This window comes from Myotis daubentonii, chromosome 10 (genome assembly GCF_963259705.1).
Source record: "Myotis daubentonii chromosome 10, mMyoDau2.1, whole genome shotgun sequence".
NCBI classification, from domain to species: Eukaryota; Metazoa; Chordata; class Mammalia; order Chiroptera; family Vespertilionidae; genus Myotis; species Myotis daubentonii.
Window position 1 is genome coordinate 73,814,883 of NC_081849.1, and position 27,957 is coordinate 73,842,839.

At 39.4% G+C, this 27,957-nt stretch overlaps 2 protein-coding genes across 2 annotated transcripts in view; one reads left to right on the top strand and one right to left on the bottom strand.

The window, feature by feature from the left end:
• Positions 1 to 27,957, bottom strand: part of LOC132211130 (ubiquitin-conjugating enzyme E2 R2-like) — a 920,533-nt gene that overhangs the window by 475,110 nt on the left and 417,466 nt on the right. The window lies entirely within an intron of this gene.
• PRKAR2B (protein kinase cAMP-dependent type II regulatory subunit beta) overlaps positions 1 to 27,957 on the top strand; it is a 75,651-nt gene that overhangs the window by 32,696 nt on the left and 14,998 nt on the right. Inside the window, exons 3-6 of the mRNA XM_059712808.1 lie at positions 15,284 to 15,336; positions 18,610 to 18,693; positions 24,790 to 24,896; positions 27,527 to 27,680. Coding sequence (XP_059568791.1) covers positions 15,284 to 15,336; positions 18,610 to 18,693; positions 24,790 to 24,896; positions 27,527 to 27,680 — 398 coding nt within the window. The remainder of the gene's footprint in view (positions 1 to 15,283; positions 15,337 to 18,609; positions 18,694 to 24,789; positions 24,897 to 27,526; positions 27,681 to 27,957) is intronic.

The following is a 27,957-nucleotide window of genomic DNA, read 5'->3' on the forward strand; positions in this document are numbered from 1 at the left end:
GAGGGGTGCCTGAACGCTCTGAATCTCTGAGGAGCACAGGTGTTTGCACAGGAGGACCAAGTAGTGGTCTGGATGCCAGTGTGAGGAGCCATGAGAGTCCCTCACTAACTTTTGGACCCCACTGTGCGCAGGGAGTGGGTCTTTCTAAGAGAAGTGGTGTTCTTGGAAAAGAACCAGGTTCCAGCTAAGGCAGAGAAATATCGGAAATGTTTCATAAAAGCACTTGAGGTTGTGGGGAAAGTGTTGAGAAGGAGAGTAGTAATGTACATGAGGAATCCATAGGTCAGCAATTCAACCAGAAGGGCATGGTTCGATTCCTGGTCAGGGCACATGCCCGGGTTGTGGGCTCGATCCCTGGTTAGGGGGGCATGCAGGAGGCAGCTGATCAGTGATTCCATCATCATTGATGTTTCTATCTCTCTCTCCCTCTCTTTACCTCTCTGAAATCAATAAAAATATATTTTTTAAAAGAAGAAAAAATGATATTCTCATTTGATTATACTTATTAATATTTACATTTGTTCCATTAGAAACATTTTTAATATTTAGTAACTTAGTGTAATATGATAATTAGACTTTATTGTACCATAGTGAATTCTTGATAGAAACCATATCTATTAATTAAATTATTAACATGTACACTTAATAACCTTGGCCCTGTATCTAGTCTGTCAGTGGGTTAATGTTGACTTTTACTACTTTCTATTTCTATTGTCACTATACCCATTACCATACACATAGATTGCTGTAGTGATGCTAAGTGGCTTCTCTTGCTTTAGACTTCCTTTTTTCTGACTCATGTAGTAAATCTGTCATAATATTCTGCCGGGAGCCGGTCCATCCTCGCTGTTTCAAGGGACCTGGCATATATGGCATACGGTTCTTAATATGTTTGCTCACCTTCTTGGCGCTGTGTTTTAACCAAGGTCACCTCTCCGAGAAAGGTTGAATCCCCAGGTAGGGATTTTCCCCTGAAGTTAGGGAGGGAATAAAACCCCTCACTAAGTGCCAGGCGGGTAATTAATCCCTTTAACTACGAACAATCATGCTTAAACTACATAATCTTTTCTCCCTGGAATGGAGATAAGAAACGCCCTAACCTTTGTAATAGAGATTGATAGGATTGAATCAACTGGTATAAATACAGTTGTAACAAGACAGAAAGACACAGAACTCAGAACACAGAACTCATGAGACAGAATTCAGAAGACAGAAGAACTCAGAACTTAGAACAGAATCAAGAAGACAGAACCTACTCGGAGCCTAGAGACAGAGCCTAGCGGGAGAACATGGCAAGGGATCCTGGACTGAACCTGACTACAGAGATTGGCAGGAGAACCTGACTGGAGAGCCTGGACAGAACCTGGCTGGAGAACCTAGCGAGGGAACATGGCTACAGAACCTGGCTGGAGATCCGAAGCAGAGCCTCTCTGGAGATCAAGACCAGAACTTGGCTGGAGATCCTGGCTAGGCTGCTGATCAACTGAACGCTGTCTCCGTGTCATTCCTTCTTCGCCGACTCCGTCCACACCTATGGGGAACCCCTGGACCCGCTGGGGTTGGACCCCGGCATCTGGCGCCCGAACAGGGACCCCTAAGTAAGCGCCCCGCACTCGGGACGGATCGGACTCCACCGTAGGAAGAGGGTGGATAGTCTTCGCCGACTCCGTCCACACCTTTGGGAATGCCTGGAACAGGATTCCCTTAGGTAAGCCCCCCCTCATTGAGAACCCCACACTCGGGACGGATCAGACTCCACCGTAGGAAGAGGGTGGATAGTCTTCGCCGAATCCGTCCACACCTTTGGGAACTCCTGGAACAGGATTCCCCTAGGTAAGCCCCCCACCCCATTGAGAACCCCCACACTCGGGACGGATAGGACTCCACCAGGGTGCTACAGACCCCCCTATAGAGGATAAGTAGGGTAAGAAGGTGGATAGTACAGAACTTAGACTGAGAAGATGTGCCTTACTGAGTCCAGACAAAGAAGACTCTGTATTGATTCTTAGATTGAGAAGATGTGCCATACTGAGTCCAAAGAAAGAAGACTCTGTATTGATCTTTAGATTAAGAAGATGTGCCATACTGAGTCTAAAGAAAAAAGACTCCGTATTGATCTTTTAACATATATGCTTGTTAGCAGAGGAATTAAGGTTACTCCCAGTCAGACAGAACGTTTTATACAAGAAGTATGTCCATGCTTTTCTGAGGAAGGAAAGGTAAATGTAATGGCATGGGAGAAGGTAGGCCCAAGGAGCCTCATCCTTAACCCCACTGCAGCCTTTCTACCCTGGGAAAGTGCAGGATTGGCAAGCTCTCCCTGGGATGATAGATCAGGACTCAGGTAATAGAGGAAAGCGCCAATCCTACTCTTAAAATGGATATAAGAGAGCATTTGAGGTTTTTCTTTTTAATGCTTGCTTTTAAAAAATAAAAAAGGGGGAATTTGCCGGGAGCCGGTCCATCCTCGCTGTTTCAAGGGACCTGGCATATATGGCATACGGTTCTTAATATGTTTGCTCACCTTCTTGGCGCTGTGTTTTAACCAAGGTCACCTCTCCGAGAAAGGTTGAATCCCCAGGTAGGGATTTTCCCCTGAAGTTAGGGAGGGAATAAAACCCCTCACTAAGTGCCAGGCGGGTAATTAATCCCTTTAACTACGAACAATCATGCTTAAACTACATAATCTTTTCTCCCTGGAATGGAGATAAGAAACGCCCTAACCTTTGTAATAGAGATTGATAGGATTGAATCAACTGGTATAAATACAGTTGTAACAAGACAGAAAGACACAGAACTCAGAACACAGAACTCATGAGACAGAATTCAGAAGACAGAAGAACTCAGAACTTAGAACAGAATCAAGAAGACAGAACCTACTCGGAGCCTAGAGACAGAGCCTAGCGGGAGAACATGGCAAGGGATCCTGGACTGAACCTGACTACAGAGATTGGCAGGAGAACCTGACTGGAGAGCCTGGACAGAACCTGGCTGGAGAACCTAGCGAGGGAACATGGCTACAGAACCTGGCTGGAGATCCGAAGCAGAGCCTCTCTGGAGATCAAGACCAGAACTTGGCTGGAGATCCTGGCTAGGCTGCTGATCAACTGAACGCTGTCTCCGTGTCCTTCCTTCTTTGCCGACTCCGTCTACACCTTTGGGGACCCCTGGACCTGCTGGGGCTGGACCCCGGCAATATTCTACATACGACATGTAATATATATATGTGTGTGTGTGTGTGTGTGTGTGTGTGTGTGTATTATGTGTGTATATATATAGTTGTTGTTATTCTTTACCCGGGGATATTTTTTCATTGGTTTTTAGGGGGAGGGGGAGAGACACAGAGAGAGAAACATTGATGTGAAAGAGAGACCTCAATTGGTTGCCTCCTGCATGAGCCCTGGGGCTGTAACTGAGGTACATGTCCTTGATCAGAATCAAACCAGAGATCCATCAGTCATGTCTATATATTTTAAATCAGTATTCAACTTGAGACCCTTAAGAACCTAGACTCAGTTACTGGCAAAAGTAGGTCTACAGTTGTGAGTATGGGAAACACGGAATTTATTCTTGTATTGTTATTTATTAATTACTAGGGGCCCGGTGCACGAAATTCGTGCACTGGGTGTGTGGGGGGGGGAGTGTCCCTCAGCCGAGCCTGCCCCCTCTCACATACTGGGAGCCCTCAGGCGTTGACCCCCATCACCCTCCAATCGCAGGATCGGCCCTTGCCCAGGCCTGACGCCTCTGGCCTAGGCGTCCGGCCCGGGCAGCGGGGACCCGCAGCTGCAGCGGCCCCAGGATCGTGGGCTTCGCTTTAGGCCCAGGCAAGGAACCCCTAGCTCCCGGGACTTCCAGCTTCGACCGTGCCCAGCTCCCATCGCTGGCTCCACCCCTACTTCCTGCTATCACTGGCCAGGGCGGCAAAGGCACCTGATTATCCGATCATGGCTGGGGGGCAGGGCAAAGGCGGCCCTGCCCCCCAGCTCTTAGCTCCCCCCTGGGTTTCCGATCACTGTCAGTGGCAGGGGGCTTCTTCCTGCTTTCCCTTTCGCCTCCCTGCATTGTGCCTACATATGCAAATTAACCGCCATCTTGTTGGCAGTTAACTGCCAATCTTAGTTGGCAGTTAATTTGCATATAGCCCCGATTAGCCAATGAAAAGGGTAGCTCGTACGCCAATTACCATTTTTCTCTTTTATTAGTGTTGATTGTATTATTCCATAAGAACAACTGTAAACCTTTTACCCTGTTTTCTATTACCCCTAACAAAATCCTTGCCATCCAACCAAGTAAAGAATGTATTCTGAACATTCTTTAATTTTTGTTGTTGTTGTTGTTAATCCTCACCTGAGGATATTTTTCCATTGATTTTTAGGGAGAGTGGAAAAGAGAGGGAAAGACAGAAACATTGATGTGAGAGAAACACATCGATTGGTTGCCTCCTGCATGAGCCCCAACCAGGGCCTGGGCTGGGGAGGAGCCTGCAACCAAGGTACGTGCCCTTTACCAGAATTAAACCCGGGACCCTTTGGTCCACAGGCCAGTGCTCTATCCACTGAGCAAAACCGCTTAGGGCTAAACATTCTTTAATTTCAAGTATATCATGTAATAGAGCAAAGTACTATTATTATCCCCATTTTATAGACAAAACTGAGGGACAGAGAAGTTAAATAACTAGTCCAAGGTCCCTCAGCTTGTCAAAGTTTGTTTCCTCCAGATGTGGGCTTTTTGCACAGCCTTTCTTTGGGGCTGAAGTCTTACTCAGATGTCATCTTGAATGAATATCTGTGGAGTGATTCAGTTCTTCAGTGAGTGACACATGATACCTACTATTTACTAGTACATGGAGGAGAATGCCTCTCCCAGGAACTCATGTTTCAGCCAAGATCTGGGAATAAGTGGGTGGCAGGTTTTTGGGTGGGGGGAGGGGGGAAGCACTCCAGGGGATTCTATGTGCAAAGGCCTGGTGCTTACTCTCATTCATGGGCAAGTATGAATGTGTGTGTATTTTACTTCATCATTATGTGTTTGAGCTTATGCCACAAATATCAATCTATTTTTTAAGGTTTATTCCTCATGTGATTCCTATACAACTGTATTTATTTAAACACAACACCTCAATGAGGTAGTTCATAATAGCCACACTTAACATATGAAAAAAAAATTGGGATTCATAATGCTTAGTAATGTACAAAGGTCACGCAGTTAATAAGTGGCAGGGAAAAAATGGCAGAGCTGAGATATGCCTCACTATATCTGAATCCTGTGCTCTTTCCCCACACTGTATATCAGTCACTCTTTATTTAACCACAGATAATAATTTATACTACTGCCTGAACAGATAAATTAATCTCCTTAAGCAGCTTGTAAGTTAGCAGAGTGCAGAGACCCTATTTAGTACTTAGTACTTGCATCTGTCATAACACCAAGCACAGCTTTACAAATAGAGTTGTTTCCATGTGTTGGTTTCACTAAAACTGGAGGCATTTTGCATATGATAAAATAATATTTTATTAGTTTACAAACGAGTTGTTTGCAGGGTGCCTGTGTCATTTTCATAAAAACAGAAAAAGCTATTTTTTTTTTAAATACCAGTCAGTAGTTCTGAAATCCATGGAGCATATAAACTAAATTGAAGACCTAAGCTCATGATTATTTGTTCTGCAAGATAGCAAAATTTGGTGGCAAAGAATACTTTCAATTTTGTTGCCTACCTTTATCATTTACATTCCCTGGTATCATAGATGAACAATTGTGGGTACTCTTGTCAGAACCACACAGGGTCCCTGAATTATATATCATCCACTTTTGTTGTTAAAATTTCATTGAATAGTCCCTAGAGTTTGCACTTATTATTTTGCAAATACCACTTCCTCGTCAATGACTGCTCTGTGGTTTTATTCTTAGTTATTTTTGGTAACTGGGTGGAATCTTTATTATATTGTTTTCCTTTTGGTCCTGATCTTTTTGAACAAGTGTTGCCCTTAATTTCTGATGTCTCCTTCCTTGTGAGCTACTGAAACACACATTGAATTTAATGTAGTGAATATGAAAAACGTATTGAAATGTTGGGGGTGGAGGGCAGGGATGCAGCTGGGCTTGGGCTTTGAAACACTGTTAGGGATCTCTTGCCTCTACTTCTCTCTCTTGTTGTGGGCTGCTTTCTCCAGATGGTGGGGGATATGGCCACCACAACTCCACACTTTACAGTAGCCACCAGAACAAGACGGACCTGCCATTCCCTCCGAGGCAAACCCCCCATAATCTCAGGAAATCCAGTCATCCTGGATGGACCTGGAAGTTGTCTCCTTTGCCCATCTGGAGTCTGCTGTGACACAGGGCTCAGAAACCCGACCTCCCCTGGCACTAATTTTAATTGACCCGTTTGGATGATTGGAGTCATATCTGCGAGCTGATTCTTAGTTTAGATCAGCTGCCCTGAAAAGCCCTGTCTTTCTTTGTGGAAGGTAGCTTCTCTGTTGGCCACTGAGTTTCCTTTCCAGCCTACGGGGTCCGCTGCAGTGTCCTCAGCACGTTGGCAAACCGGAGATAGCTGACAAGCCCTGCGCCTGTGCATGAGGGAAACTCGGTGACTTGTTTTACCACCTGCCTGTACCACCGCAGGTGACTCATTTGGATGTGTCTTTTCCTATTGAGGAAAAATTACTATTTTATGGTAGAATAATGCTTCACACACAGAATGACAATAAATACCAGACAAATGTTGCTTCTCCTCAACAGAATGAAACTATTATCTTGCATATCAATTCATCTAGCTACTGAAGGAAAAAGCCCCAAAGGAAAAATGATACTTTCCATTCATCCCACACATTTTTCAAAGAGATAAAGCGGAAGATGAAAGGTCACTGTAATTTTCTTCCTACAAACTCTTTTTCATGTTATTTCTTCAGAACATTAAGAGCAGCCAACTGCCCAGCCAGTGTTGCTCAGTGGTTGAACATCGACCTATGAACCAGGAGGTCATGGTTCGAATTCCCGGTCAGGGCATGTCCCTGGGTTCCAGGCTCGATCCCCAGTAGGGGGTGTGCAGGAGGCAGCTGATCAATGATTTATCATTGGTGTTTCTTTCTCTGTCTCCCTCTTCCTTCCTCTCTGAAATCAATAATAAATACATATATATTTAAAAAAAAAAAAAAAGAGCAGCCAACCACCTGGTTCTCTCATACTATGCAAAATTACTGCATTTTAAAATCAGATTGGGTGTTTTTTTTTTTCTAGACTTACAATTGTTTTTAATTTGTGAGAACTTTTATTGTGCAAAAATGTTTGTTTTAGGCATGCTTATTCTCTGATAACTGTAAAAGAGATCGCTATATATCTGGTTGTACTATCACTTCTGTTAAATTAAAAAAGATCTATCATTAACTCACTATTTGCAAGACTGTTCTGTGCATACTGTGAGATTGCTGAAGATGAGGAAGGTGTAGCTTGTGCCCAAGTCCCTGGAACAGCTGGCAGTGCCCGGGACTGTCCTAACAGACAGTTAGTTGTAAGACAGCACCGCAGTTGGGTCATGGTCAGTGCCACCCCCTCTGATGCCACTGCACACGTTCTACAGAGAGCCTAAGTGCAAAGGAGCCGAGAGAGACATCCCACTCGGCGAGTCTGTGCCCTCAGCGGGTGAGGCGGAGATGTGCCGCTACCATTCCTGCTGGCTCGCTGTCAGTGCCGCATGCCTCTCAGTATGAGCACTTCTCGGGTTTAAAGGTATCCATTTTCCACACATGTGGCTTCTAAATGTAAGCCAGCATCTAGTGCTCACAGAAGAAAAATCAGTCATTCCTAATGCTGGAGGGAAAAACCATTGTTGTGGACTTACTCTGGGGCCTTAGGACCATGTTGAGCAATGGCTTCCTACGAGGTTTTCAAGAATAGCATTGACTGTTGGAGATTTTTGCCTCCTGTGTTGCATTTAGAATTTACCCCCACATAATATGTGATTACACTGAAGTAAAGGGACAGATGAGGTACATTTTGTGTTCCTACGTAGAAGGAAGTTTTAACTAACTCTTGTGCTTGGGGAAAGTGTCAGGGAGGGTGTGGCATTTGCGCAGAGCTTTGGGAGGAGTCCGATTTTGATGGTTGGGAAGGGGGACCAGGAGGGATGAGTTCCCCATTGAGCAAACCACATGAGCTATTGTGCTGAGGGAATAGTGACTAGTATAATAAGGTTAGAATTGTATGGACTTTATTATAGTGGGAGGAACGTACCAAAAAATAGGTTTGAATCAGGTCATGAGAGACCCCCGAAAGTCCCGACACAAGTGTGGATTTTATTCTGTATGTTGTGGGAAGCATTAATAATTTTTGCCAGACATGTACCATGACTAGGAATGGTCTGTATGGAATCCCTTATTCTCCACATCTCTTTCACCTTGATCGTTACCCAGGAACAAACTGAGAAGAGGTGAACTCTTTCTGTGCATAGCTACATGTAACCACCAGACCGCCTTACTAAGGTGTGTGAATAGGAGGAATTGAGGGAGGTAGAGTTAGACTGTCAGCCCACTGTGCTGTTACTAACATACGTATTATATGTGTTATACGCCCAACAGTTTAGTGTTATAATTATTGCTTTATGCAGTCTTGTCTTAAAGAAAAAGTAAGTGTTCATGTAGTCTTATGTTTACTCAAATATTTACCTTTCCCAGTACGGCTTGTTCGTACTATCTTCATTTCTTTCTGCCAGATTGAGTTAGCATCTAGTGGCATTTCCTGTTAGCCTGAAGGCCTTCCTTTAATATTGCTTATAGGGCACATCTGCTTGCAACGAATTCTCTCAGTCTTTGTTTATCTGAAAATAAATTCATTTCACTTTCATTTTCAAAGGGTCGTTTTTTGTTGGAAGTAGAATTCTTATGAAACGTTTTTCTTTTTCTTTCAGGAATTTGAATATGCCATTCCTGATCTCTATTGTTTTTGTTTTTGTTTTAATCTTCACCCGGGAATATTTTTCCATTGATTTTTAGAGAGGGCAGAAGAGAGAGGGAAAGACAGAGAGAAATATCTATGTGAGAGACACATGGATTGGTTGCCTCCTGCATGCACCCTGACCAGGATGCAGGTGGGGGAGGAGCCTACAACCATGGTGTCCTTGATCAGAATAGAACCTGGGACCCTTTGGTCTACAGGCCTATGCCTAATCCACTGAGCCAAACCAGCTAGGGCAATTACTAGTATTGTTTCTGCTGAGACATTAACCATTAATTGTTTTTTTTTGTTCCCTTGTATAATCTTTTTTGCTGTTGTTTTGATGATTTTCTTTGTTTTCGACTTTTAATAGTTTGACTAAAATGTGCCTAAGCATTTCTTTGTGTTTATTCTAGGCTAAGCTTCATTGAACTTCTTGGATCTGTAAATTGATGTTTTTCATAAAAATTTGTAATATTTTAACCTTTATTTCTTCCCATTTCCCCAGTTCTTGGTACAGAGCTCCTAAAACCTTGTAATTTTCTAAGTGAAAAGAGTTCTAGTGTTATCATCATAATTAGCTGGTTAATATTAATAAAGGAAAGAAAGCAAAGGGAGGCCAGACATTATGAGCGTGGTCATCTGGGCAGCTTTACCCTCTTGGGAAGCTGTTGGTTTTTTGATCAAAGGATCAGAATTCCTTTTTTATTTCTCTTGGGCTATTATTAATTTTTAAAAACCCATAACCATCAAATATAATGCTCAAAAATCTTTATTAGACCCTTTTCCGCAAAGCACAATATAATTTCTATTACATGTCCTCTAGTACAGGCAATCCACTTACTGACTGCTACTTAATAGTTCTAGAGAATATCATTGAGGAATTGTAGTGATTAGTAGCAAACACACTTGGGGTTTAAAATATTAATGGTCATTCAAATATATTCTCAGAATTATTCTTCAGGCTCTTTGAATTGTACCTACTTATCTTACTCTGGGTCATTTGTAAGTTTTTATACTTTCTCTTAAAGAAAATTTACTTGGATTAGTTTATTTTAAAAATATCCTACATGCTCTTGCCTTGTCTTGGATCTTGCACATTGTTAATTTTCTTATATCCTTACTGATGAAAGGAACATTAGTAGCTATGGGGACCGCTGTTTCATGTGAGAGGGAGTGAGGGCTCATGGTACTTCTTCTGGCCTCTGAATCCCACAGGCTACTCATAGTGTATGAACAGTAGAATTATATAGAGTGTTTGAGCCTATCGGGTTCTGGATTCATCCTCACTGGTACATTCTGTATTGATGTGATTCTTTTTATAAATCTGTTGAATGGTTTGTCCTCTAAATTGTGCAATATTTCTTATAAATGAATAAATTATTAAAAGGGGTGGTGGATGTTTAAAGACTAAATGCATACGTGGTCATGTAGTGGAAAGAAAGTGAACTGGGAATAAATGCAATGATTGAGTCCACATGCTCCATAGCTAAAGTTTTTAAATATTTGGATTCCAAGTATAGAAAACTAGCATAGTTAGGGCTCCCCCCCCCCCCCCGCTTTGGCGTGGTTTTGAAGAAAAATTCACACATTTTTTGAAACAGATTAAATTGTTTTATTTTCTGTAGCTTTAATAGGAAAATAACAAATGAAGAAATTCTCATTTGTCTGAAGCCCTCTATTGCTGCTTATTTATGTATCTTGTGGATACTGATCCAGTAGTATCTTGAGCATGATGGTTTATTTGTGAGGTATGAATGGTTCTTGATTATACAGTCACTTAAAGAGGAGTGGTAGACAGGTGGAAGAAACTTGTTTTTAGAAATATAAAAACAGAAAGGAATTGACAAATTATGCAGTCTTATTGAAAATACCTCTTTTTGTTCAAGTACAACAAGAATAATGATTTTTGTAATGAATCGGCAGTTTAGTGAACTGTTTAATACAGTACATCTGAAATACTTATGAGACAATAGAATGTTTTATAAGGAAAGCAGCAGGAAAAAAATTTATAGGTATTTTTTAGGATTGGTAATTATATGTCTGGGATGATTTAGGAACCTACTTGAATGAAGTTTAAAACATAATTTTATAGAACCAGAGGTGGTTTGTGAAGAGCTGATTATTAAAGCCCCATTGATAACCCTCGGGAGAGTAGAACAAACTAGATTAAGTGGAAAAGGAATGCCTATCATTTGACCAAGATAGGGTTATGCAGTCTTAACTAAAATCCTTTTAATAAAACTCTGCTGCCATAAACATACTGGTCTGGTCATTAAGTATTCACTTAAGTACTGTTTATTGAAGCCTGCCAACATTTCTGCAAGATAAGTACAGGATGTATATATCTTGCTTTTTTTTTATAGCTGAAATATATGCAGCAACATGGTGGATTATAATAATTTAATAGTTTGATGCAGGAATATATTAAGTTATATAGTTAATCATTAAATATTCAGTTGTTATTTGAAAAGAAGTGTTAAGGAGATTGTAATGATTCTGTTCTGATTTTATAAGCCTTACTTTGTTAAATTTTTAATTTAATGAACTTTTTTCTTTGTATTTTAAGTAAGCTGTGAGGTTATTTTAGTACTCCCTCTATTCCCCTTCTAAGCCTCTGAGAGAGAGAGAGAGGAAATCATGGGCTTAGGGCCATCAGATTGTCTCTCTGGTCATTAGGGCTCTTCACAATATCCTGGTTTTCTCTTCTCTTAGCACACAGTAAAATTATACTTCCCTGTCTCCTTGAAGTTAGGAATGGCCATGTCACTTGTCCTATGAAATCTCTATATATAAAAGGCTAAGTGACTGACTGACTGACCATCCGACCGACCAACCAGCCAGAACATGTGATGTGCACTGGCAATTTAAAGATAAATGTTGACTCGTGCATGCGCGATATATATAAAGCTCTCGCTGGTGCCAATCGCACGCATGTGTTTTGATTTGTCATTGTCGATTGTGTATTTGGTTGACACTTCTATTATAGAGAAAGGGTGAATAGTGATATTAAAATATTTCTTCTAATTAATTTCCTTTCAGTGTGCACGAATCCGTGCACCGGGTCACTAGTGTGATATATATTTCTTCTTAGCAGAAGTGACATGTATCACTTCCAGGCAGAAGCTTTAGCAATATAGGTGAGGAAAAATTCTCCTATACCTTCTTTGGGTCTCTAGCTGGGCCTAAGTACTAAAGTGACATAAGATTAACGGGAGAAAATCATACAGATTTTATTGATTTTTTTTTTTTACATTTATATGGGAGCCTTCACAAGAAAGGACTGTGGCAATATTTTTTCTGATACATCTCCTTAGGCAAGAGAAACAAAAGGAAAAATAAACAAATGGAACTACATCAAACTAAAAAGTTTTGCACAGCAAAGGAAACCATCAACAAAAGGAAAAGACAACCCACTGAATAGGAAAACATTCGCTTATACATCTAATTTTAATATCAAAAATTTATAAAGAACTTGTAAAACTCAACACCAAAAATACAAACAATCCAACTTAAAAAATGGGCAATGGACCTAAATAGACACTTCTCCAAAGAGGATATACAGATGGCCAGTAAACATGAAAAGGTGTTCAATGTCACTTATCAGAGAAATGAAAATTAAAACCATAATGAGATATCACCTCACACCTGTCACAATGGCTGAGCATTAATCAACAAACAACAGTGTTGGCGATGATGTGGAGAAAGGAAGACCCTGGTGCATGTTGGTGGAAATACAAATTGGTGCAGACACTGTGGAAAGCAGAATGGATTTTTCTCAAAAAATTAAAAATGGCTGTGGGTTCGATTCCTGGTCAAGGGTACTTATCTGGGTTGCAGGTCCCATCCCCACCCCCAGTTGGGGCCTGTGTGGAAGGCAACCAATCAATGTGTCTCTCTCACATTGATATTTCTCTCTCCTCTCTTTCTCTGTCCCCCTCCCTCCTCCCTTTCACTCTCTAAAAAACCAATGGAAAAAATATCCTCACTCCTTGGGTGAGGATTCAAAACAAAACAAAACAGAATTAAAAATGGAGCTGCCTTATGACCCAATTCCACTTTGGGGAATTTATATGAAGAAACCCAAGACACAAATTCAGAAAAACATATGCACTCCTATGTTCATTGCAGCGTCAGTTAAAATAGTCAAGATTTGCAAGCAGCCCAAGTGTTCATCAGTAGATGAGTGGATAAAACAGCTATGGTACATTTACACAATGGAATATTAGTTGTCCATAAGAAATAATAATATTTTACCTTTTGCAATAACATGGATGGACCTGGCGAACATTATGCTAAGTAAAATAAGCCACTCAGAGAAAGACAGATACCATATGATTTCACTCATATGTGGAATCTCATGAACAAACTAAACTAACAAGCAAACCCAAGACAGACTCATAGATAGAGTGGGCTGACAGCTCTCCGGTGAGTGGTGGGGCCAAGAATGGGAAGGCAGGGGCCATGGGGGGAAAAAAGAGAGAAAGAACTCATGGACTAGGACAACAGTGTGGTGATTGTGCGGGGGGGAGGGTGGGTGCTGGGTGGAGGTGAAGGAGGGTATGGGGGATAAATGGTGATGAAAAGTTTTTCAATTTAATTTTTAAAAAAGAATAATTTTGGCCTGCATATATAGAGCAATGCCTAGAGGAACAAAAGCTAATGTCAGGTTTTAGAGTAATAATGGTAATAGCAGCACTTATGATGATAATATTCTTGACGCCATTTGAGACCCTTGGAAAGACATTTCTCAGCCTTTGGCCTATACTCTGTTCTTTAAATTTCTATATCTATGGCAGAATTAAGTTCATGTGGGTTAAAGGGTAAATGTGAAGAGATCTACTTTTAAACAAACTGAAAGAAAAGAGAAGTAACAAATCTTTAGACTTGCAAATAAAAAAGGAATTTCCAAGCTCAGAACCAGTGGTATTTTGTGATGTTTAACATTTTAATTTAAATCATATTGGGGAAATTTCTCCCTTGATATCAGTACATTAAAAATAAATAAATGTGTAATCTGTAAAAACTTTAATTATAGTTAAAAGGCAAACTGGATGAAGTGCTTGTGAAAAATATGACAAAGTAGTATTAAAATTGTATAAGTCAAAAAGAATACCAAATATGTACATAAATTCCTCATAAGAAGGAAGGGGAAAATATAGCCAACTTATAAACATTTGAAAATGATTCAAATTCAATCATAATTTTCAAAAATTTGAATCCTTTTTTCATCTAAATTGCAAAGATTTAAGCATCAATATCTAACTCTGTGGTAGTTTAGAGGAGTCTTCTTACATATAATCTTCGTAGGGCAGTGAATGGGTGCAATCTCCCTGGAAAGAAATTTGTGGATGAGTATGTCTTAAAAATTGTCATATCTTTTCATAACACCCCCTCCCCCCAAAAAAAATTACATTTGGGGAATAATTCCTACAGCATACTCTGAAATGTAGACAAATATTTCTGCATGAAGATATTTATTGCAAGCTTGTTTGAATAGAAGTCAGCTAAGTGTCTAGCATTAGGGGAGTGGTTAATTATAGCTCATGGTGAATAATCAGCAGTCCTTAAAACAATATTTACAAAATGTATCTAATGGCATGTGAAATTATTAAAGAAGGTTTTAAATTGCATATGCAGTATGAACTCAATCCAGAATAAAGACTGGATAGGACTATGCAAAATGTTATAGTATTTGCTCCTGGAAGATTGGGTTATGGGTAATTTGTGAAATTTACTCCTAACTTTATAATTAAATTAATCATTTCGTAGCAGACTTAGACTTATTTTGCTGTTTATTTAGGTAATTTTTATATTTTATGCATTTCCATAGCTTGGAAACGGAAGTGAAACAGGGTAAGCTATGTTTCTCTGAAAAGAAAAAACAAAAAGCAATTGTCAGATCCTGGCCAGTCTGGCTATGTGGTTAGAACATCACCCCATGCACCAAAGGGTCGTGGCTTCAATTTCCAGTGAAGGGACCATACCTGGGTTGCAGTTTCCATCCTGCATATGGGAAGCAATCAATCCATGTGTCTCTCTCATCCCTCCCTCCCTCCCTTTCACTCTCAAAAAAATCAATGGAAAAAATGACCTCAAGTGAGGAGTAACAACAACAACAAAGCAGTTGTCAGTGTCTTAAAGCGTAGCCCTGTTATTATAATACATTTCATATATATTACAAGAGGAAACTGGTTTGGCATATACTGCTTGTCCTGGATGAGGCGAATTAATGGTTTTTAGACCACCATGGTACTCTTCCTGTTTATTAATTTTTTAAGATAGATATTTATTATAGTGTGTTTCTTGATGAAAGAATCTTTAAAATGCCCATTTTTATTTTTTATAGTATGTGCAGAAGCTTATAATCCTGATGAAGAAGAGGATGATACAGAATCCAGGGTATGTAATTTATTGAATAAATTAATTTTAAATTACTTCTGTATTTGGGTAAGGAAAATAATAATAGGAAAGATGTTAACAAACAGGAGACATAATGGAATTATTTTGACTGTTTCTTGCCCTAGTCTTATCTCTATAGCTTACTTCTTCTTCAAGTTCTATAGAATTACTTTATCCAAAGACTCTCTTTGACTAAAGGAAAGGCGAATATAAAAAAATCACTGCAGTTTGTGGTTTTATTTCTTGTGTAAAAATACAACTTTCTCATAGTGATTCCTCCAACTTTGTTCTTCTTCCTCAAGACTGCTGTGGCTATTTGGGGTCTCCTTTGTTTCTATATAATTTTTTGGAATATTTGTTCTAGTTCTGTGAAATACACCATTGGCATCTGGATAGAAATTGTGTTGCATCTATATACTGCTTTGGGTTTACTAATTTTTTGTTTGTTTCAGAGTAAGCTTCTGTTATTATAAATTAGCAGGAATAGAAGTCTCTTCTCAGTATTTTTCTTTATTAGAAATACTAAGAAAAATAAATTCTCACTGTGGAAGAAGTCTTGACTTGGGGTGGTGAACACATAATACAGTGCATAGATGATGTCTTGTGGAATTGTACACCTGAAACCTGTATAATTTTGTTAACTAGTGTTACCCCAATAAATTCAACAAAAAGGAAATACAGGAAAATAATTCAATAATTACTAAATAATAATACAAGAACAAAAAAATCAGAATAAAGTAACATCTAAAGTGTTAGTGTAGCAGCTGGCCGGTTAGCTCAGCTGGTTAGAGCATGGTGCTAATAAAGTGTCAGTGTAGCAGTTGTTATTCTTTTTAAGTCTATGAGTCTTCATAGTTTGCTCAGAAACTGGTTTCTTGGAGGTCCTAATGTTTTTGTAAAAATTTGATCATTTTGGTTTGAAGCAAATTCTTTAGCTTTGTTTTTCTATTTATTTAGTAAAAAGTAAGCTAAATTAGAGATTGCACTGCCTGGAAAAATGGAAGTAATAATTTACTCTTTTTTTTGGTACATGCTTTACAAAAGTCCTCCTTTTTAATTTGGCCTTTAAAATATAAACAAAAATCTATTTCTGTAGCTCTCAAAAATACTTCAGTAAGATTGAGTTTTAATACAGAAAAGCAGATACTGCATCCCGAAGTCATAGCATCAGTAAGCTTCCTGAAATATATGTAAAATCCAGTGGTAGCAAGATAAGGAGACTTATGTGACCAGCAGATCTTCAAGGAATTCCCATTTCGCTCCTTTACTGTGGCGATTCCAGCACCAGGAGGGTTGGGGGAAAAGATAGAAAATGAATAAGGAACAAGGAAATTGATGTAGAGACCAGAGTTGGCTTAGCTTTCAGGGATTGGTGACAGGATATGTCACATTTCTGGTAAAGCAGAGCATTTACAAGTACACAAAAGTTATCAAAGTTTTGGTTTGCCAACATGGCGCCCAGCATGTTGGACCTAGAAAGTTAGTTCAACCGGGGTGACATGGTATCCCCAACTTTTTCTCTCTGAGGATAGAGTGTCTCAGCGGCAAACATAAGATTGCTTTGGTTCAAAGTCTCAGTGAATTTCATGAAGCACGAAATAACTTTTTGTTTTGTGTTATTAGCTAACCTTCCTTAAAGTAGGGAGGAGTGAATTTTGGTTGGCATGATTTAGTTAATGCCCACATTTTTAAAGTCCTTGTATACAGTGAGTTAGTCGTCATCAAATCTGTTTTTTTTTTCCTGTGTTTAGGTGTCACCTTAGATTACAGTGATGGTGAACCTTTTGAGCTCAGCGTGTCAGCATTTTGAAAAACCCTAACTTAACTCTGGTGCCATGTCACATATAAAAAATGTTTGATATTTGCAACCATAGTAAAACAAAGACTTATATTTTTGATATTTATTTTATATATTTAAATGCCATTTAACAAAGAAAAATCAACCAAAAAAATGAGTTCGCGTGTCACCTCTGACACGCGTGTCATAGGTTCGCCATCACTGCCTTAGAATGTAGTTTGAGATTAATATTAATTAGTAAACAAAAGTTTGCATATATTATATCCCTATAAGAAAAAATGCAGTGACTTCCTCTCTCAGTGGCTAATAGTCGTTTGCACACACAAATAGGATGTATATATATATATGTACACATATACATATACACTGTAAGTTCCCTCAATTCTTATTGGGCCTATGATTTTCATTAGTGTTTAGCCATCTGAGATGGGCTTGAAGTGCTGATTTTCATTTCCCATGGTAAGTTCTAAAATATGCATGGGCACAAAACACCACTGCCTGAGTCTGAACTTGCTAACCTGGGGAGAACCACTCCTTTGAAAAACATTCAAGTGCTATCCAAAACACTAATTCGAAAAGATATACGCACCGCTGTGTTCATTGTGTCATTATTTACAATAGCTAATATATGGAAGCAATCTAAGTGCCCATCAATAGATGATTGGATAAAGATGACTCAGTACATGCAGGGCGGGGCAAAAGTAGGTTAACATTTGTGAATGTGGGAAACAGAGTTTATTCCTGTATTATGATTTATTATATTATTTTCCATATGAACAACTATTAACCTACTTTTTCCCCACCCTGTTTATACAACAGAATATTACTTGGCCATAAAAAGAATGAAATCTCACCACTTGTGATAACATGGATGGAACTACAGGATATTACACTAAATGAAATAAGTCAGAGAAAGACAAATTCCATTGATATTACTTATATATGGACTCTAAAAAAGAAAGTAAATGAACAAAACAGAAAAAAATTCAGATACAGAAAATAAACTGATGGTTGCCAGATGGGAGAGGGGCTGGGGGACTTGGTGAAAAAGTGAAGGGATTAAAAAGTACAAAGTAGATTTAGAATAGCCATGGAGATATAAAGTACAGCATAGAGAATATAGTCAATAATATTGTAATAACTATGGTGTCAGATGGGAACTAGACTTAGAGGGGGGATAACTTCATAAATTATATAAATGTCTAACCACTATACTGTACACCTGAAACTAATACAATATTGAAGGCCAACTGTTACTGAAAAATTAAAGAAAACCATTCAAGTGTATTAATCAATGTGCAACCCTCCCTGAGATAAATTGTATTATTTTTTCCCTACTTAATGGGCTGATAGGTGTCTAGTCACCGAAATAAACCTCAGCACTCACAAATCTTCCTTTTAACATCCTACTAGGAAATTTTATTCTCACAAGTAAGAAGAGTAGACTAATTGTTTGTTTAATTTTTTTTTTTTAGATTATACATCCAAAAACTGATGATCAAAGAAATCGATTGCAAGAGGCTTGTAAAGACATCCTGCTATTTAAGAACCTGGATCCGGTAAGATAGATCTCAGTAACAGAAATGGTTTTTTCAGTCTCTGTGTGAAGAACTGTGCAGCGTCTTGGATTTCACTGTCTGTGCAAGCTAACATCACCCGGCCGATGTAAAGGCCCCACCGTGGGTGCCTGCACACGCAGTGGGTTGTATGAGGAGCACTTGTGTTGAGCTTGGGAGGTTCACGCTGTTTGAGCAAGGAGTAAGCAGACCTGCTGTTTGTCTGGGCGAAGATACTAACTCCTCCCTCTAAGTTACAAGCTATAAACAAAGCCCTGAGAAACGGCCCAGCTGAAGAAAAGTTAGGACCTTGCATTCTTGGTACACCGAACTGGAACATGCAGGGATGTGCAGGGCCCAGCTGGTAATAGTAACTATGTTCTAATCTATAACGTATACGTGTTTGCAAAATAACATTTTACTGGTTTTAAAGGTAGGGGTATTTTTCTGTTCTTTGTAAGGAGTTTGAAATTTCCAGACTTCGGTTTTGGGTGTATGTCTAGAATACCCCCTCTCGGTGTGAGTGAGCACGCTGCTCAGGTTTTGCCCCGTTTTACGTCCATCATCACGGATGGCGCTCATTCACTGCCATCCGGTCATTTGGGAAGGAGCCCCTGCTGCCGTGTTCCAGCTGCGAGCACTGAGTCAGCTTCGGTGACTTACCTCAACTTGTTTCCGGTCAAACGTTGTCCGGGTCTTAGTTTTCAGATTGATGGCCTAGAGAAGAAGGCATTACATCTAGACCCACTCTTTTTATGGTGAGGTTTACTTTAAAAGGCCGTTTTTATAAAGAGGAAGGTACTGCATTATGCCAAGTCTACACTGGGTCTTATTACAAACATATTTTTAAAAGCTCTTGTTTCTAATACCATTTAATGTTTGTTTATATCATGCTCTTCAGGAGCTTGGATTACATTTTATGACTTTGGAGATCTTGTTTTGGGACCACACATTTTAAGTTTTGACCAGTTTGATTAAATTATCCCTTAGCTTGCAAAACTAGGAGCTATAAAGAATGGGGTTGCTGGTTATTCTATCTAATAATAGAAGACTAAAAAATGGAATTAAGATAGAAAATTTAAGAATTTAGTGTAGCCCTGGCGGGGTGGCTGAGTATTTTTGTAAAGTGATTATTTTTATAAACATGGGAATTTTTTTAGACATTTTTTGCTACTTTGTTGAAAGTCTTCAATATATATATTAAAGGTCTTCATTGTATTTATTTTTTTAACAAAGAAAAAGCTAGTTCATGAAACTACTAATTAATGAATTATCATTATTGAATGTTTTATAGGTAAAAAGCAAATATTATTTACATATTGTTTCCAAGAGATCTTTTATTGAGTGCGAGCTCAAACCATTTTGACTTATTTCCCCCACTATCTCACTTTCCCTTCTAGGAAAGATACAGAATATAAATAAGTAAAAGTTAATTCTTCTCAGCAAATTACCACCTGTATGTAATAAGAAACTTATCCTCAAACTTGGCAGATTGAAGACCTTAGGTTAAGCTCTTATTTCAAGTAGCTTTCTAGTTTTTATGGTATACATTTTTTTACAATAACCCAAATGCGTTTATTTGAATTACATGTTCAATGCCTATAATCTGTTTATAATGCAGCAACTTCTTTCAGTTCAATTCCTTGACTACCCACTATGCCCCAAGGCCTGTCTAAAGTGTTGAAGGCCACAGAAAGACTTAGACGTGGTATTGTCCTCTTGGAACGAAAATCAAGGAGGGATTCAAATACGCATACAGAGCAATTGGGGTAAAACATGATAAATGCTGTGCTACGGTCAGGGCACTAAGAGAGGATGAGGGCCTCTTAGCCTCACCCGACGATTCAGGAGGCTGGAGAAGCCACCTCAGGAAATGAGTAGGAGACTGACAGTTGAAGAAAAGTACAGAGTGTTAGCACTGGAGCCTCAAGTGGGAGACATCCAGAGGTGGGAGCTCAGACGTGTGTTGTGTGACCATTCCTGAATGCCTCGCTGTAGCATGGGACACGTACTGGACGCAGAGGGCAGGCACAACTGTACATTTTAAGCAGAGGATGTGACAATCAGACGTGTCTAAGGTCATGGTGGTGGCCTCGTAGAGGGTTGAGTTAAAGACGGAAGAGTGGCAGGGCAAGGACAAAGGAATGGAACTCGATGGGGGAAACAGTGCTATAATCCAGGGAGAAGAAATGGACCCAACTAGGGAAGGGGAAAAGGGATGGTTTCACAAAATAGTCAGAATTAGCAGGAGCTGGTACTTGCTGATCGAATAAATTGGGACCTGACAGAAGAGTCTGGGATGACTCCCAGTGTCTAGCTGGAATGATGGGAAGAAAACTCCCCAGAGGAACAGGAAACAGTCATTACTGACTAGCAAGAAGAACAATCTTGGCTTCGTGTCTACTCTCTCGTTTGCATTTCCTGAAGTCATTGTTTATCCTGAAAATCTTGCACCTCCTAGGCCTCAGAACATTCTTCCTTGGAGTGCTTTATATTCATGTGCTAAGCACAGCATTTATAATTATTAGTCTCTTTGAAGATATTCTTTTCATGAATATTTTAATGCTCAACTCAGTAGGCCATTTTTCTTCTGAAATATTTCTAATATGAGGCAAACTGAAATAATTTTCCTAAGCTATAGGATAATCTCTTTCATTAATGGAGAGTAAATTGTTATTTGTTAAAAATATATTTTTATTAATATCAGAGAGGAAGGAAGAGGGAGAGAGAGATAGAAACATCAATGATGAGAGAGAACCATTGATCGCTGCCTCCTGCACGCCCCACACTGGGATCGAGCCCGCAACCCAGGCATGTGCCCTGACCGGGAATTGAACTGTGACCTCCTTGTTCATAGGTCGATACTCAACCACTGAGCCATGCCAGCCCCGCTAAATTGTTACTTTTATTTGAGTCGGAGCCCTTTTACTGAGCTCAGCCTTGAAACTGCATTCTGTAGGAGAATAATATGTGGATTGCCTACAGTAGTTGTCAGTCATTGTGGTAAGCCTCTGCATATTAACTATTTCCTAAGTTCTTCCTAGTCTGTGCATAATTATGGGGAAATTACATTTTGATTGACTAGAACAGACACCTGTCACATAGAGAAGTTCTGGAAGAATTAATTGTGCTGTATTTTTTTCAGGAATGACTTTTTTATATATCCTTATATGCATTCTTAAGCTTTATGTTTTAAAATGCAGCTAGTTCAAAGATAGCAAAAATACTTTCTATAGCCGTATTTTTCAGCTGTGACTCCATTCGACATTTACAGCCAGAACTGATCAATAGAAGTAATATTACCCCTCCATCTGCCCTAAAAGAGTTGAAATATAAACAGTAAGGGAAACAAAATATTAGTAAACCACTTAATCAAATGTTATAATTTTGATAGGTGACCATATGTTGCCTGGCTGGTGAACGCATTTGGGTAAAATGGCCCCTGTGGGGTCAATTAGCACCACATGAAGAAAGCACCGTTTTCCTGCCGCCTCGGCATCCTCTTCAGCCCTGGCTGCTGCTTCATGAAGAGGTGCCAGAGCTCACACAGAGACCCAGGGCAGGCGAGAACACCACTTCCTGTACCCATCACCATTGCCCTCCCAGCAGTTTTTCTTAGCTCACATGAAGATGCAATGTTATGTTCTCTGTTTAAATGGAGAATTGGGTTTTTTAAGGAATTAAACATGTTAAATCAGTATACATATACAATTCACAGAAATTCAAAAAGAACAAAGGAGTAAAAATCCTAAAACAACAAAAGAGCAGTCAGTGAAAGGAAATCTCCGTCATCCCTGCCGCCCAGCAGCCCACTTTCTCAGGAGCCAAGTTCTGTTAGCTTTATCATGTGCATTTTTCCAGGGCTGTGCTCTGTATACGTAAGTATAACCTTTTTAAAATATTGGTGGCAGGAAACTCTACACAGTGTTCTGACCAGATCTTTTTTTTTTTTTACTTAGTAATATGTCTGTATTTATAGGGATCCCATAATCTTCTTTTAAAAATATTTTTATTAGCATTAATTTATTTGTAAAAGCTAAAATTGGTAAGATGTATTAGGAAGCTAAATCATGAAAACATTAGCATTTTGTTGTCTTAATGTATTAAAATTGTATATATAATAAGGGGGCCTCAATAGCAAAATAATATTGAAAAAGAACAAGTTAAAAGATACACTTGCCAGTTTCAAAACTTTTATTACAAAGCTACAGTAATCAAAACAATGTGTTACTACTGCCCTAGTTGGTTTGGCTCAATGGATAGAGCATCAGCTTGCGGACTGAAGGGTCCCAGGTTCGATTCCAATCAAGGGCACATGCCCGGGTTGTGGGCTTGATCCTCAGTAGGGGGCATGCAAGAGATAGCCTATCAATGGTTCTCTCTCATCATTGATGTTTCTATCTCTCTCTCTCCCTCTCCTTCCTCTCTGAAATCAATAAAAATATATTTTAAAAAGAAAACAGAAAAAAACAATGTGTTACTGGCATAGGGATAGACATATAGAACAATGGGATAATGGAGAGTCTAGAAATAAACTTATACATCTATGACTATTTGATTTCAACAAGAATTTGAAGACCATTTAATAATGAAAGAGTAGTCTCTTCAACAAATGAATATCCACACATAAAAGAACAAAGCTTAACTCCTACTTCATTCCATATATAAAAATTAACTCAAAGCGGATCAAAGACCTAAATGTAAACTCTAAAACTATGAAACTCTTAGACAAGAACACAGAGGTTTTCTTCATGACCTTGGGTCTAGCAGTGGATTCTTAGATGCCAAAAAAACAGGAGTAAGAAAAGAAAAAAAAGATAAACTGGATTTCATAATTAAAAAAAAATTGTGCATCCAAGGACATTATTTTTTTTAAAGTGAAAAGACAACTTACATAATGGGAGAAAATATTTGCAAATCATATGTATGATAAGGACTTGGTATCCAGAATATATAAAGAACTCTTACAATTCAGCAACAAAAAGAGAAGCAACTCAACTCAAAAATGGGCAAAATACAGGCATAGATATTTCTCCAAAGAATATATATACAAATGACCAATAAGGACATGAAAAAATTTCAACATGGTTAGTCGTTAGGGAAATGCAAATCAAAACCAGTTTACCCATATAAATGGCTATAACAAACAACAACAACAAAAAGGAAACTAGCTGGTTTGGCTCAGCAGATAGAGCGTTGACCTGATCCCCCCCCCCCCCCCACCCGTCGGGATGCGTGCAGGAGGCAACCATTCGGTGTGTCTCTCTCACATTGATGTTTCTCTCTCTGTGTCTCTCCCCCTCCCTTCCACTCTCTCTAAAAATCAATGGGAGGAAAAAATCAATGGAAAGATATTCTCGGGTGAGGATTAACAAAACAAACAAACAGAAAAGGGAAATTAAGTGTTGGTGAATCAGTCCCATCCTGAATGAGGCAGGTGTTTTCCAGCCTGACGGTGCCCTGACGGTTGGTTGACCCCTTCACGCTGCAGGTCCATCTACCCTACTTTGGGCTGTGCCCTCTCTCTGCCACCTGCCATTTAGCTCACCAGTGCTACGGACATCTCACCTCCGTCAGCTTCCCCTTCCCACGCTCCATACTGTGTGTATTCATACCTTCATGTTGCCTGTGAAATGTTCAGAAGGAGGGGTCACATGTGGTCTGTTCGTGTTTTTCATCCAGAGCATCTTGTTTCTTCAGTCTGTGTTTTCCACTTGTATCGCTCCCCTGCCCCCCTAAGGTATTTGCAGTAGTTCCTTGCTTCACCTGGTCATTTTAGTTGCTAAGATTGTATTTCACAAAGTTTATGTGGTTTGGTGGTTGATTTTTCATGTTAAAGTGGTGATCATTGCAAATTTTCTGAAATAGACTAATTATAATTACTTTCATTTAGATATTGAATAGGAGAGTAAATATTTAATCATTTTTGTATGTGATCAGAAAGACTGTTGTTTCTTTTTTGACATGACTTAATAGCAATGGTGATATTTCCAATTCTTTGCACTTGTTCACAGAAATATAAAACTAATTATGATTACTTAGGAAAACATGTTCTAGATAAACATAAAGATTATATCTTTTCTTTTTAAAAAAAAATAGGAGCAGATGTCTCAGGTATTAGATGCCATGTTTGAAAAATTGGTCAAAGAAGGGGAACACGTAATCGATCAAGGTGATGATGGTGACAACTTTTACGTAATCGATAGGTAAGTTTTGCATAACTTCCCTACTGAAATGTAACGAACCTTTCGTGTAAAATTTCAATTGTTATAATGATAGCAAATTAATACATAGTTGCTTTTGCCTCTTTCCTCTGATTACTACCTAATAGGCACTGTAACTCCGCTCTGGATGCTTTTAGGGGTAATTAGGTCAGAGTTCTAAAATGTAATAGAGAGCAGTCTGAATGGAGTCTGTATTTCTTCACTTTTGTAAAGCGATGATGACGTATTCATGAGACAGTTGGTATCCCCAGCCCTTCTCGCTTTGGGTGGGACACAGATCGTCTCCAGCCTGATTTATTGGATCACATTTGCTTCTCTGGGTACAACTGTGTTCAACTCGGAAGCCTTGCGGAAAAAGATTCGCCATCTGTCTGCTTAGTCCTCATGCCTTGATCCTGACTCTGGGTGCTGCCTTTTGTAACTCAGCAGTGCCTGCTCTCTGAACGAAGGGTTTTCACTGATGCCTCCATTCCCTCATCCCACATGCTCCCGGGACCTTGGGGAGCTGTTGCCAAGGCAGTCGTAGCTAGAGCTGCGGTGGAGTCTGATTTTAGAACAGAACAGAACCACTTGTCTCCTATGTAAGTTAAAGTCATGGTTTTGGTATCATTAATGGCTTTCATCAGTGAAACACCTCAGAAATGTATTCAACTGTTTACTTGTACTTAATTGTAGGGGCATATTAGAACCCCACATACAGTACAGGATTAATCTTCTCTTAGAAGGTAGTGTGACTATAATAATTCCCTTACGTTTGTCTGTAGCACATCCTTTTCAGGTAGATCCTAGTCACCCATTTGGCAGGTGAAAACTCCCAGGCACACGGAAGTGACGTGAGTAGGTTAAGATCGCCCAGATGATGGGTGTAGAGCCAACCCCGCCGCCAGGTCTCTTGTGTTCTTTCCATGCCTGAGGCCTCACATTATCGGGGAAGGGATCTATATAAAAAAGCACCACACAGTATTTAACAGATGTTAGATTCGTGATTTCAACCGGACTATTGCTTACTTTCTTTCTCATCAGCACGTTTATTGTATATTTTATCTTATTCAAAGTAGAAAATGTAGAGAACAGTTTTAGTGCAAAAGTGTAAATAGTCTGAAATAGAAGGATCAATCTATACATGAAAAATAATTATTCATGAAAAAATTCTAGATGGTATCCTTGAAACAGCCATTCTGTCTGTGAATTGTATTAAAAGTCAGTATTCCCTTCCTTATTCATTAATATCTTTCTCTGTTTTTTTACGTTTTTGTTTGTATTGTATTTTTACCATTCCTAATCCATCTTTTAATAAAAGCACTCCCTTTTGCGTCTGTGTTAGGCTTTAACCCAGTGATGGCGAACCTATGACACACGTGTCAGAGGTGACACGCGAACTCATTTTTTTTGGTTGATTTTTCTTTGTTAAATGGCCTTTAAGTATATAAAATAAATATCAAAAATAAGTCTTTGTTTTACTATGGTTGCAAATATCAAAAAATTTCTATATGTGACACGGCACCACCAGAGTTAAGTTAGGGTTTTTCAAAATGCTGACACGCCGAGCTCAGAAGGTTCGCCATCACCGCTTTAACCAATAAGATAAAGCCAAAGAACCGTTTGCCATCACAGGCGCTTCAGCAAGCCTTGAAGCCTTGTTCTCCAGCCCTCCACAGAAGAGTGTAGTTCACGTAAATATAGGATCTGGACGTATGTAGTTCAGTAGCATGCAAAATGAGGCTTATTCGCCTAGCAAAAGAACTCCAACTAAAAGATAAGCACAGAGAAACTTATCAGTATTTAGTCTGATCAGGTATTTAGTCTGAATTTCTGCCACGTTTTATGCTTTTTCTTAGTTTAGGGTTTGATGTAAAGTAAAGGGCCAGATGATGTAAATTTGTTAGGCTTTGTGGGCCATGTGGTCTCTGTTGTAGCTACTCAACTCTGCTGCCACAGCCCAAATCAGCTATCGGTTACACATAAACCCATGTGTTTGTGTCCAGTAAAACTATCTGCGAAAGCAGGCAGCCAGTGTGTGGGCCACAGTTCGCCAGCCCTTCCTAGATGATAAAAGACCTTCACAAGTGCTGTACCGTAGTGATTGACCAAGTTGTTAGAACTATTTTATATATATACATACACATATATAGTTACTTTCTTCTGATCTCAAAAGTAATACATGTTCGTTTTAGAAACAGAAACTTTTTAATGAGAGAATTAATGTCCCTGGAATCTTTCAGTGTTCCCATGCTCACAGATAACTGTAGTCAGCATTTTCATATACATTCTCTCAGATAGCAGTCTATGCATATACTGCTTGGTTGCTCTTAGTTATATTTTTAGCATTTATTTTATTACCTCAAATTTGTATTGTTTTGCCTCATTATCCCCAGCAGGCACAAGTATGGTCCTCACCCTTGTCTAGTAATGGTTCCTTCATGCTTGTCTGGACCAGTTGGTGTCCCTGGCATATGTTAATGCCCTTTTACTGCTTATTTTCCTTGGAGGGGGAAGGGAGGCTGGGAATGAAATTTTATTGCACACACAGGGCTTTTCTCTCACACCGGGTTTTATTGGAATGAGGTTTTACCTGAATTACTTTTGCCTCTTATTTTCCCTGTGTCCAACAGAGGAACATTCGATATTTATGTGAAATGTGATGGTGTTGGAAGATGTGTTGGTAACTACGATAATCGTGGGAGCTTTGGAGAACTGGCCTTAATGTACAACACACCCAGAGCAGCTACAATCACTGCTACCTCTCCTGGTGCTCTGTGGGGTTTGGTGAGTGACATATTTCTTTGAGCTCGGTGTTATTTGTAAAAAGCATTATGACAACTACCAGGTAGAGACAGTATTTTATTTCGAATAGGTGGGTTTATTTGGGATCACCAGGCACCGGGGGATTTTACAAGCAACTACTGGATGCTCAAAGGTTGGGCACTAAGACCCGGCTGGGTGAAATCTTCATGTCGTTTTCCCCAGTCAAGTCAGGTGCTGAATGTACTTGTCCTGGGAAAAGACACTCAGATCCAAAATGGTCCTCTTTTATTCCCTTTTA